Source organism: Biomphalaria glabrata, chromosome 1 (assembly GCF_947242115.1).
Source record: "Biomphalaria glabrata chromosome 1, xgBioGlab47.1, whole genome shotgun sequence".
Classification (NCBI taxonomy): domain Eukaryota; kingdom Metazoa; phylum Mollusca; class Gastropoda; family Planorbidae; genus Biomphalaria; species Biomphalaria glabrata.
Genome location: NC_074711.1, coordinates 65017749 through 65030101, shown reverse-complemented (window position 1 = coordinate 65030101; position 12353 = coordinate 65017749). Strand labels below are relative to the sequence as shown.

Here is a 12353-nt window from a genome sequence, read left to right as displayed (position 1 = left end):
AAAGTATTAAGATGCTAAGTGTTTTTTAACATTTTTAAAATCTAAATGTATTTGACTAATTTTTTAAGTTGAAACGATATAAAAATGTAGATTTAATCATTATTTGAAAGAGTATCAATAATGTAAATTATTAATGTAAAAAACAAGATTAATTATTCTAAATTTAAAAACCAAATAGATAACAAAATATTATGTCTTATAACTTAAATAAAACTAGCTATCTCGTTCCCAACATGACATATGTAATGTTTGAAATTTACCTTCAATTGTTGGTTTTCAAATTGGAAACGTGAGCATGCAATGAAAGACCGAACTGGGAGTTATTTTAGCAGAGTTGCCAACAAGTACGCATCTTGCGTATTTTGTACGCAAATGGACTCGAAAATACGCATTTCTCCCTCTAAAGCAGAAAAAAAAATTAATTTAAAAATTAAAAAAAAAAAGTAGTTCTTTCTAATCATATATAAATAGATGCGTCAATACCTGGAAATGGACTATTCCTATTAGATCTACCACAAGATAGATCTAGTATCGCTTTTTTTTTTCGAGCGAAGATTTAAATATTTAAGATTTAAATATTTACTAGATCTAGATCTTACTGATCTAAATAAAGTTGAGTTCCTTTCAATGTGTCAGCTTATATGAAGTCTTTAAACTAATTGGGAATTGATTAATTGATTAGTTCTAATTCATCTAGACTGGATCTAGAACCAGAGATATGTCATGCACCTATAATAGAATGTACTTAAATCTAGATTTAGAATTGAGATCTAGATCTAATTGTGTAATCTAAATATAGATCTAGAGGTTTTCATAGAAGAAACATTGGTTGCGCTTAATCTCTCTTTTAGCATGATAAATGGAATCAAAACTGATGTTCCATAACTTGCAGAATGTATCTTCTGTGGTAGCTATTGTTATAGTCACTAGCGACTAGCTAGGTTCCGTTACTTATGAAGGCCTAAGTTCAAAGAATGAAATCAGGGGCATGTAAGGCAGACTCAGTATCAAAGCTTTTTTATATTAGAAACAAGTTCAATGACTAATTAGGATTTTCTGCCTGAAAAACAAATATTTAAAATGTTATTAGTGATTGTAGAGGATGCCACAGCTTTCATTGCTAACACCAAAAAAAGTCTGGAAGAAGAAAATCTGAGTGATATAAAATATTTCCAGATACCTTGTAAAGAAATTGCCTATAAACAAAATTACATTTATAAAACTAGATGTCACTGATCCATCTAAATGTTCTGTTGCCGCTATTATGGAATGTGAAGTACACATTAGGATCATAAGATCATTGCCAGGTGACAAGAACGTTATCAATTCTAACATAGTCTAGAAAAGTCTAAGACAAAAACTACAAGTGTCAATATTTTGACTTATGTACAAAATGTCTTATATAACTTTATGCTGTGTTAACTTTAGGATAGCTGCCTTTCATGTATGTAATGTGCTTGAATGATTTAATTTTAGTCTTTCCTGGGTATATTTCTTGATATTTAGGAAAATACGCATTTCCTCCTCAAAATACGCATTTTCAGATCTGGGAATACGCATTTCCATTTTGGCATGTAGGCATCTCTGTTTTAGTGACAGACCAAATAGTTTGTTTACATTCGGACCCTGACCCAAAGATGTCGACAATGACAGATTACTTGTAGTACCTTCTGTGATGAAAGCTTTAAGATACCGAAACCCATTTTGCAATATAACAAATAAAATACTAAACTATCAGGTATCTTTCTTGCAATAACATAGTAATGTTGGAATTGGGGGCGAGTAATACCCTCCTCTCTCTCTCTCTCCCCTCCCCACTGAGAGGTCAAGATAATTATCCGAAATTGTCAGAGTTTGAATTAGCTGTTAACGAACAGATGATCTCATTAAAATGCATCTCTACGCAAGAGAGACAACTCCACGTCATTTTACTATCATTTATCAATCAATTTTGAATGAGATCAGCTAGTATATAATTAAATAGCGGTCGAGAGTTATCAAATCAAAAATAATATTATAACCCAGGATATTTGCAAAACTCAAGAAGTAATCGAAGACAAGGAACTAAACTTATTGTTCTAATTAGTTGACTTGAATTCAAACGAAACAAACAAATATAAATATTCCGCCGACTTTGATTTTAACTTATGCACAATAGAAAGAATACATTTGCCTTTTGAAGACTGAATTACGCCAAGCGTTAAAGGTTTCGACATATTAAACATAACATAATACAAAATAAAATGCCGTCAAATATAGAAATTTGAGCCTATATTCAAATAAATTTAAAAAAGAAGCACTCCAAATATGACCAGCGCTGTTCATGTTGCTCATTAACGGAACATCAACACTCGACTGTTATCGGAAGAGTTCGTCTGAAATCGTGGACGGGGGCGTGAAAGACTCGGGGGTTACATTCACACGTGGAGCCTGGCTCAAACACTGAAAGAATGCAGTCGGGATGCTCTCGCCACTCAACATCATTAGTAATGTGGGCTCCTCGCTTTAGCTCGAGACTCGGCTTGAAACGCTTGAGTCATGTGATCGTTGATTGCCTTCACCTTCACCTCTGTGGATTAGGAAATCAATATCCATGTAAGTGGCTATAAGCCCCCGAAACTTCCCCTTCCACAAGACACACACACATCCATACGCACCGAGATACTCATTCCCCAAATATAATATATAAAATATATAATTGGCGTCAGAAAACAAAGGCTTAACTTGGTGTGTATCATTGCAAGGGTTATTTCTCCTAATCTTATCTATATATATCTCTTAATGCCCCCTCTCATCACCAATTCTCGCACTTGACGTGGTCGACAAAATACGACCATTTAACATGCTATCACTTACCCTCGTCTAGGACAACTAAGATATTTTTTTATTATCGAAACCACAGCGTTTAAATTTACCAAAAACATTTTTTTATTCCTACTTTCGACTTTTAAAAGGGGATACTGATCATCGAATTCACGGGCAAAAAGTTTGTATTTGGGAGGGGTTAGGTTCGTAAAGCGAGCTGTGCCAATCGGGTGTAACAGAAACTAAAATTCAAGCTTTTAAAGGAATAGGTGAGACGAAATGGTGGGGGAGAGACATGGGATCTAGAGTCACCTTCCAGAAGTGGGTGTGTTTGGCAAGACGTTTCTATTATTCTATTGTTATAGGTAAGAAAACAATGAAGGAGGTCCATGGCAAAAGAAACACTATATAGCCTGGGAACAAATCAATGGGCGTAGTGGTGCGTGATTCTAGTTTGAAATATAGTTACTAAGGAAGTCAGTGCACGCTTGAAACACGAAGATGTCTCCGTGTGTGTGTGTGTGTGTCTAAAAGGGGCTGGGGTTACTCATTAGAAGGGCTTCTATTAGAAAAATAATGCAGCCGCTAATCATCAAAACGACACAAGTAAAAACACTAGAAGCAGCGAGAGATCTACACGAATTGAAACGATCACACTGTAAGTAATTATACTAGATACATTGAGGAGACAACAATCTATTCAAAGTATTCCTTAACAAAGTAGAGAGGGAGTTAAAAGGACACAAATAGTGACACAGTATCAGTGACTAATTACAAAGACCATATAGGACTCAGAGAAAGTCACTAAAGACATATATTTTTTTATGTGTTGTTTTGTTAGCTAGCAAAAGGGACATAAGGTTTGTTTTGCTTGGCTGATTTAGACATGGGTGTGTGTAATGCATGCGAGTAGGTCAAGTGAAGTCATTATTATAACGTACTTTTTAAAAAGAAATTAAGGACAATGTGTCTCTAGCTTGGTTACCTCAAAGAGTCTCTAGCCCAATCACAGATGTGAAGTCAAAGAGGCACACGTTGGTTACATCTCATCAGCTGCGGTGTAGAGTTCATTTCTTGTCTATAGTCAAAGTTTAAGTTTTTAAGAAAATGAGAATAATTCGGTTTCTGTGTTTACAAAAAACCCCAACATATCCATGATTTAAGTTACCATTGGGGACCATGTTTTCTGTCCACTAAGGTCAGTTTAGTTTAATGTATGCACACTCGGTGCCATGTCCAGACGTCCACATAATGGTAGATCTAAATTTAGAGCATTGATTGTTTCATCTTTAGGTCACAAAAGATGTAACACCATAATGTAGGCAAAGGTTTGTTGGTAAGTTGAGCTCGTGTTTCTGCGAGTTTTTCAGTAGTGTTTTGTGATCCTCTATCTTACCATCTTAAAGTATGGAATGGAACTGAGGAATCGTGTTAGTATGTAATGATCCCTAAGTAGATATACTTAAGTGTTAGTATGGCATGTTGACATAACTTCACAATAGGACATACAGTTATTCGAGAATTCGATACCATATGTAAATTCTGAATTTTAAATTGGCTCATGTGTTTGCTGGCCGCCTGTATGTAAGTAACTTTCTCCCTACATCACAAAATAGATTGAACCAAAGAACCTGCTATAGGGTCAAAGGAAAAGAATACTATTATTATTGAATGAATCAATGTCAACATCTTCAACATTTCTCCTGAAAGTATTATTTGATTTCCTGTTGCATTCGTTATGAAAACAAACATTTTGACTGATAACAAGCAAATGGATACACATTTGTAGCGGCCCCCGAAAGGAGAAAAGACGCTATTAGTTTTGTGTGGAATGTCTGTCTGTCCGTCTGTCCCTATTAGATCTCGTAAACTAGAAAAGATAGTGAAAATCCAACATCACAATATTTAGATCATTCAAAGTTCTGATGCAACGGCTACTTTTTTCTTTTCTGAAAGCGAAAAATCTCATTTTTAAATCATTTATGCAAGCAGTTTTTTTCATAAAAATACACCACTTTTACAACGATTCACTATTAATAGTAACAAACACGGGAGGCTCTTTATTAGGTGACATCAGCAACTATCGTGTTTTTAATACATCTATGCGAACTATTGTAGATTTTTTGTCAAAAATTTTTTTTTACATTTGTATTGTTAAGTTATGTAAGTTCTGTTATACTAAGTACTATATACTAAAGTACTAAGTACACAAAAAATGTTAACTATTTTTTTCAAGAGGAAAAAACTATTTAGTATGCACATAAGTTGGACATAATTTCAAACATCAATTAATAAGTAGCTTTTCATATCATAGCGTGAAATGTAATACTACATCAACGAAACACAACACTTAACCAATGAAAATTATTTTTTTACGGAAATGTTTTTTTCTTGAGGAATAAGAGATAGACCCTTTACAAAACAATTAGATCAATTAGATATTAATTATAAGTCACCAGTTAGGCCAGGTTCACATCTAACTTCACTTTCACCTATCCTTTGGTCTGCTGGACCGCAGGGACTCCACACGAGATCTGTTAATTTTTTTTTCTCCATTCTTCTCTGTCATTTGTCTTTGATAAAATTTCATTCTGATAATATTGAAACCTGCATTTGTAACTGCATGGGTGAACCACTTCGGGGGCCGATTTTTGTAAACAAACCTTGCTATGTTTTAACTTTTGTTTAACTTGAAATTCTTTTACTTATAGTTCTATTTGTCTCTGTTTCTCAGGTATCTACTTGACTATTGTGATGGCTTTAACGTCAGTCTCTGTTATCATGACCGTGTTCGTCCTGAACCTACACCACAGAGGTCCACTGAAACACTCGGTGCCACCCTGGCTGAAGAAGCTCTTTCTAGGCTCCGCTCCGGTGAAGCGTCGGTCGTTCCATCGTGCCAGCGATCGACACAGCAACCTCCACTACTCAGGAGTTGGCGGGCTAGACGCCCACTGCCTGGTGAAGAATATGTCCCTGAAGATGACTCTAGACAATCTGGCGCAGGAACTGCGTGACGAGCTCCACCGAGAGAATGGATGTGCTGATTCTACAGAGTATTCTCAGTCTAACGCGGCTCCTCTATCTACAAATGCTTCTTGTACTCTCGAGGAACACATTTCTGAGGTTCCAGTTTATAATTCTACAGCGATGAACCAGAGATTAAGACAGAATGAGAGGCTGGGCAATGACTTCAACCCTTTGCTGGATACAAACAGCAGCACTCCTTTGAGAAAGACAACTGTCTCAGGATGCGGCTTGGAATCAGCGCCAAAGGGTGACAACTATGCCCATCGGCGATTGAGACAAAAAACTAGAAGCCCTTACGAGGACGCCTTATTTTCTCTTACGAAGCTCCTGGAGAGGCATGAGGTGGAGGAGAAGGACTACGACGACATTCAGGACTGGAGGCGACTTGCCCAAAGTGTGGACAGGATTTTGTTTGTGTTTTTTCTGGTCGCGACAGTGTCTTCCACAGTGGCTGTTCTCATCATTGTTCCCGCCATGCAAGACTTATGATCCACGCTACTCATAGAGTTCAAGACCTATGATCCAAGCTAGTCATAGAGTTCAAGACCTATGATCCAAGCTAGTCATAGAGTTCTAGACCTATGATCCAAGCTAGTCATAGAGTTCTAGACTTATGATCCAAGCTACTCATAGAGTTCAAGACTTATGATCCAAGCTAGTCATAGAGTTCTAGGCTTATGATTCAAGCTATTCATAGAGTGCAAAGAAAAAAGCAAGATTCATATGTTAAAAACAACTGTAAAATAGAACTATTTTTGCTACCAAGCTGTTTGCTTATCAGGCGAAGCTTAACGAATTATGGATAATTCTTTGAGCTTACTCAAACAAGATGCTGATTACTATACGATCCTAAAATGTATCAATAGTTGATGTGGTTAGAAATTCATAATAAGATTGGTTGAAGTTAGATAGACCAACTTATGTCTTGGATAAATGAGAATGAGGTCCAGATTATCAAGACCATTGTTTATTCACGTATGTGATGTGAGACTGTTATAAATGTAATGATCTATACATAGTCACATTGACTTCCAAGGGAGTGCTGCCAGAGTGAGGCTTGAATAAGGATTGGTTTAAATGTAACATAGTTACAGATAGTACTTTGTAACAGAGAGGAAAGACTTTGACAAAATTGAAAGTTCCATCTTTTATTGAATGTATAATTAGAACACCAAAACGTTAATCAAGTGTTTGAATGTCTTCATCAATTAATTTGAAAAAAAAATGAAGACCTTTGTCAAAAGTGTACGTGTGTATGTATGTAGACTTATGTGTGTGTGTGTATGTAGACTTATGTGTATGTGTGTGTGTGTGTATGTAGACTTATGTGTGTGTGTGTGTGCATGTAGACTTATGTGTGTGTGTGTGTGTGTGTATGTAGACTTATGTGTGTGTGTGTATGTAGACTTATGTGTGTGTGTGTGTGTGTATGTAGACTTATGTGTGTGTGTGTGCATGTTGACTTATGTGTGTGTGTACACGATCCTTTGATGTAGCAAGGTTGAAAACGGCCGATGGAAATGTTTCTGAATTAAGGTTACAATTAAGTTGTAAATGATTCTCTAATGAACGCTATCTTACTTGAGAACATGAACATTTCAATAATTGGATTTTGATGTTTAGTTTTGTAAGAAAAAAAATGTTTTTATCGTAGAAAAAAAATGTATCTTAAAAATGTATTAGTTCCTTTTTATCAAATTTATAATTCCTACTTTTGTTTTGAGGTTATATCTTGCAAAATTGTAACAATTTGATGCGCTAATAGTATCCATTTCAATAAGACTCAATAGATTCAGAGCCAATTCTATGTTTCATGGGAATACTATTGTCTCAATTGGGAATAGCCCTAACGTTTTCGCAGCCCCCCCTCCCCCCCCCCCCCAAGCTTTGCATTTTATAATGCTCGTCACTCTTACCCTCATCCGCTAAATAAACAAACAATCAGAATTCAAAGATAAATTCGAAATAAATCAAAACATGTATCATTGTTGTTGTTTTTTTAAATACATAATTGTGCTATAAAACTAATACAAGAACCATCTCCAGAATAAAGATTTTTATCTCTGAAACCGTTCAAATAAAGAAACAAGTTCAACTCAAAACATTCTTTTGAAAAAGGTCTCTCTCTATTCAAACGATTCTACCCGTCTTTCTCGCGTCAGTTGAAATTACCCTGAGTGCCATAAAATGGTTCTGATAATGTCATGTTTTTGTGATGGAGGAAAAAGCCTCTATAAGAAGATGGTTATATTGTAAGATGATCCAGCTATTACAGCTGTAGGTGCGCAGCACTTGCCTCTCTTTCAAACTTTCTCCACAGTGAGTTGATATAAGCTTTATAAAAACGTATGTTCAAAATATCATAAACAGTTCCTTTTCAAGCTTGTTAACATACATTTCTGGCTGAAATCAGCAGAGATAAGGTATTGTCTTCGGGTCCAAAGATTAAGAAAGAGTGCAGTGACTCAGGTGATTACGAAGACCAAGTTGTGACCTACATATTTGTCTCATGTAATGTAAGAGTGTTACTGCATTTCATACCAACACGTCTTCACAAAATATTTGATCATCTTTGTAGAACCCGAAGCAATATTCTCAATGTACAGGTTAATTCATGCAACGGTTTCTGAGAACAAAGGTGTTTACACATTGAGGTCATGTGAGAACAAAGATGTCTACACATTGAGGTCATGTGAAAACAAAGATGTCTACACATTGAGGTCAATACTTTTACAAAAGGGCTTTCTTGTTTATTTACCATCTTTCAACTGGCAACTTTTATTTTCCCTTCATTGTTATCAAGTGTTTATAGCTAGAGATGTATTCTTAGTTGGAATAGAATCAGTGTTTAAGTCTTTGATTTCCTCCCTATACACTATTACATGTATACATAAGTTATATCATAATGTTTCATAACATTTTCCTATTTCAATTGTTATATTCTAAACTATTTGAGTATTATACTTTAGAGACCTGGTCATTATGATTTAGAAACAAATTTGTAGACAAATACTATGTCAATGATCAATTCTTGTAGAATAATAATTATAATATTTCTTTGTTTGGCGTATTTAGCGCTAATTATATAAGTGACAATGTCCAAAATTGTATCCTTGGGCAATGGGTCAAAACTCACTAGAGGGTGCTACGTGCAGTCATAGGGCGTAAAGTTTTCTGGGTTATTTTAATATACTAAAATCCTGATGCAGTTGCATTGTAACCATATATTTATATTTGAAAATTGATTAAATAAAAATGATATTTTATACTTAAGTTGAGGCCTTCGCCTAAAGCAAGTTTGTCTCTTTTTTTTCTGAGGTAATTTCACGTCATACGTTTAACACATTGCAATATGGTCGACTGTTACTTTTAGTATTGCATATTATAACTGAGCTACTATCGTTTAAAGGTTAATTTGAGATTGTTGTATAAATGTATTTTTTTGTAAATAACTTTTCCAATGTATATATTTTTATTAACGCCAAATGAGTAGTTTTAGCAATGGAAAGAGGATCAATAGAATCTTAGTTGATATCAATAATACAGCTATAAATTAGAAATTTATTTCATTTTTATCTGCCTACGCTATTCTCAAGTGTACAATTTTTTTAAAAAATATCGTTAACAGTAGAATCAAAGATGTCCATGTAACCATGGCAACATTCACATTCGTCCTGGGGGGGTGGGTGGTAAGGAGAGTGAAATAAAAATGTGAAATAAGAAATCTTTATAGCTTCACTTTTTTCCATTTCTTCCACCGCATTGTTAAACATAATACGAGGATCTGACAGAGGCTATACTTCTAGTTCTTCCACCGCATTGTTCAACATAATACGAGGATCTGACAGAGGCTATACTTCTAGTTCTTCCACCGCATTGTTTAACATAATACGAGGATCTGACAGAGGCTATACTTCTAGTTCTTCCACCGCATTGTTCAACATAATACGAGGATCTGACAGAGGCTATACTTCTAGTTCTTCCACCGTATTGTTCAACATAATACGAGGATCTGACAGAGGCTATACTTCTCGTTCTTCCACCGTACTGTTCAACATAATACGAGGATCTGACAGAGGCTATACTTCTCGTTCTTCCACCGCATTGTTCAACATAATACGAGGATCTGACAGAGGCTATACTTCTCGTTCTTCCACCGCATTGTTCAACATAATACGAGGATCTGACAGAGGATATACTTCTCGTTCTTCCACCGCATTGTTCAACATAATACGAGGATCTGACAGAGGATATACTTCTCGTTCTTCCACCGCATTGTTCAACATAATACGAGGATCTGACAGAGGCTATACTTCTAGTTCTTCCACCGCATTGTTCAACATAATACGAGGATCTGACAGAGGCTATACTTCTAGTTCTTCCACCGTATTGTTCAACATAATACGAGGATCTGACAGAGGCTATACTTCTCGTTCTTCCACCGTACTGTTCAACATAATACGAGGATCTGACAGAGGCTATACTTCTCGTTCTTCCACCGCATTGTTCAACATAATACGAGGATCTGACAGAGGATATACTTCTCGTTCTTCCACCGCATTGTTCAACATAATACGAGGATCTGACAGAGGATATACTTCTCGTTCTTCCACCGCATTGTTCAACATAATACGAGGATCTGACAGAGGATATACTTCTCGTTCTTCCACCGCATTGTTCAACATAATACGAGGATCTGACAGAGGATATACTTCTCGTTCTTCCACCGCATTGTTCAACATAATACGAGGATCTGACAGAGGCTATACTTCTAGTTCTTTCACCGCATTGTTCAACATAATACGAGGATCTGACAGAGGCTATACTTCTAGTTCTTCCACCGTATTGTTCAACATAATACGAGGATCTGACAGAGGCTATACTTCTAGTTCTTCCACCGCATTGTTCAACATAATACGAGGATCTGACAGAGGCTATACTTCTCGTTCTTCCACCGTATTGTTCAACATAATACGAGGATCTGACAGAGGCTATACTTCTAGTTCTTCCACCGTATTGTTCAACATAATGCAAGGATCTGACAGAGGCTATACTTCTAGTTCTTCCACCGTATTGTTCAACATAATACGAGGATCTGACAGAGGCTATACTTCTAGTTCTTCCACCGTATTGTTCAACATAATACGAGGATCTGACAGAGGCTATACTTCTCGTTCTTCCACCGTATTGTTCAACATAATGCGAGGATCTGACAGAGGCTATACTTCTCGTTCTTCCACCGTATTGTTCAACATAATGCGAGGATCTGACAGATGCTATACTTCTAGTTTAGTTTGGTAGATTTCAGGAACGTCCAACTCAAGAATGTCGTCAAGTCAGAGAAATATTCTACGAAAGAAAAAAGGCAGTTCAATTTTACTTTACTTTTTTTTTTGCCTTTTAATTTTTCAAAAACGTGGCTGGCATTTCTTTTTGTTTCCCCCAAACTTTGCATTGATTTTGTCTTCCATTCCGAATGTCTAAACCTTTTCCTCCCATCCACCATTCAACAATTTCTTTCCAATTTTTTCTTTTTTTTTCTTTCTCATTTATTTATATTGCCAGTTTTTTTTTTTCTTCAGTTTAACTTTATTATTGGTCTGAGCTATTGATACTATTTATAGAGTTAGAACGAATGAACAAGGCAGAGAGAGAGCGAGAGAAAGAGAGTTAGAGAGAAAGAGAGTTAGAGAGAAAGAGAGTTAGAGAGAAAGAGAGTTAGAGAGAAAGAGAGTTAGAGAGAAAGAGAGTTAGAGAGAAAGAGAGAACGTGAAATGGAGAAGAAGAGATAGACATTTTCAAAAGTTATGAAAGAATGAAATAGAGAGGTCAGTGAGAGACATCAAATGTCAGTGTACTATAATGAATACAGTTCAGTGATTCTAAACGTTGAAAGCGTTGTCTGCATTTTATTTTCTATTGTAGTCAGCTGTGTGTTAATGGTGTCATGTCAAATAATGACAAGACTAAGTCAAACTATGTGCATCTTCCATAGTCCAATCAATGCATACTACATAGTCAGCAGAGTATTGTTTTATACAAGTGTAACATACTCAATTGTCGTCATTGGGGTCAGGAGGAACCAAATGTCCCACAGTGTAGCATACTCACTTGTCGTCATTGGGGTCACTAGGAACCAAATTTCCCACAGTGTAACATACTTGTCAATCATTGTGTCAGTTACTAGTGGCATCAAAAAAACGCCAGCAAGTGGTCATTTATGTTATATTTTTCTAATTGATTCTTCATTTTTGAAATCATTTAAATTGTACAGTTTAAAAAAAAAATTATTGTCTTTAACATCTGACACAGAAACCACTTCAGTAATATATTTAAATACTCATTCGAATTGTTACTAATTAGGAATTTGAATCTGATGACCTTAATGACCTTGCTGTGTATATTGTATACGATTCATAAGCAATTAATAAGTATGTCATTTCTTCTAATATCCAGAGCTTCCATCAGTGGAAGATGAAATCAACATATATACATGGGATGTGCCTTTAAAACTGTGA

General features: G+C 35.7%; 1 protein-coding gene across 1 annotated transcript in view; it reads left to right on the top strand.

The window, feature by feature from the left end:
- LOC106074216 (neuronal acetylcholine receptor subunit alpha-10-like) overlaps positions 1–11156 on the top strand; it is a 99448-nt gene extending 88292 nt beyond the window's left edge. Inside the window, exon 9 of the mRNA XM_056008320.1 lies at positions 5540–11156. Within this exon, the coding sequence (XP_055864295.1) occupies positions 5540–6324 (785 nt within the window). The 3' untranslated portion in view covers positions 6325–11156. The remainder of the gene's footprint in view (positions 1–5539) is intronic.
- The last annotated feature ends 1197 nt before the right edge of the window (positions 11157–12353 follow it).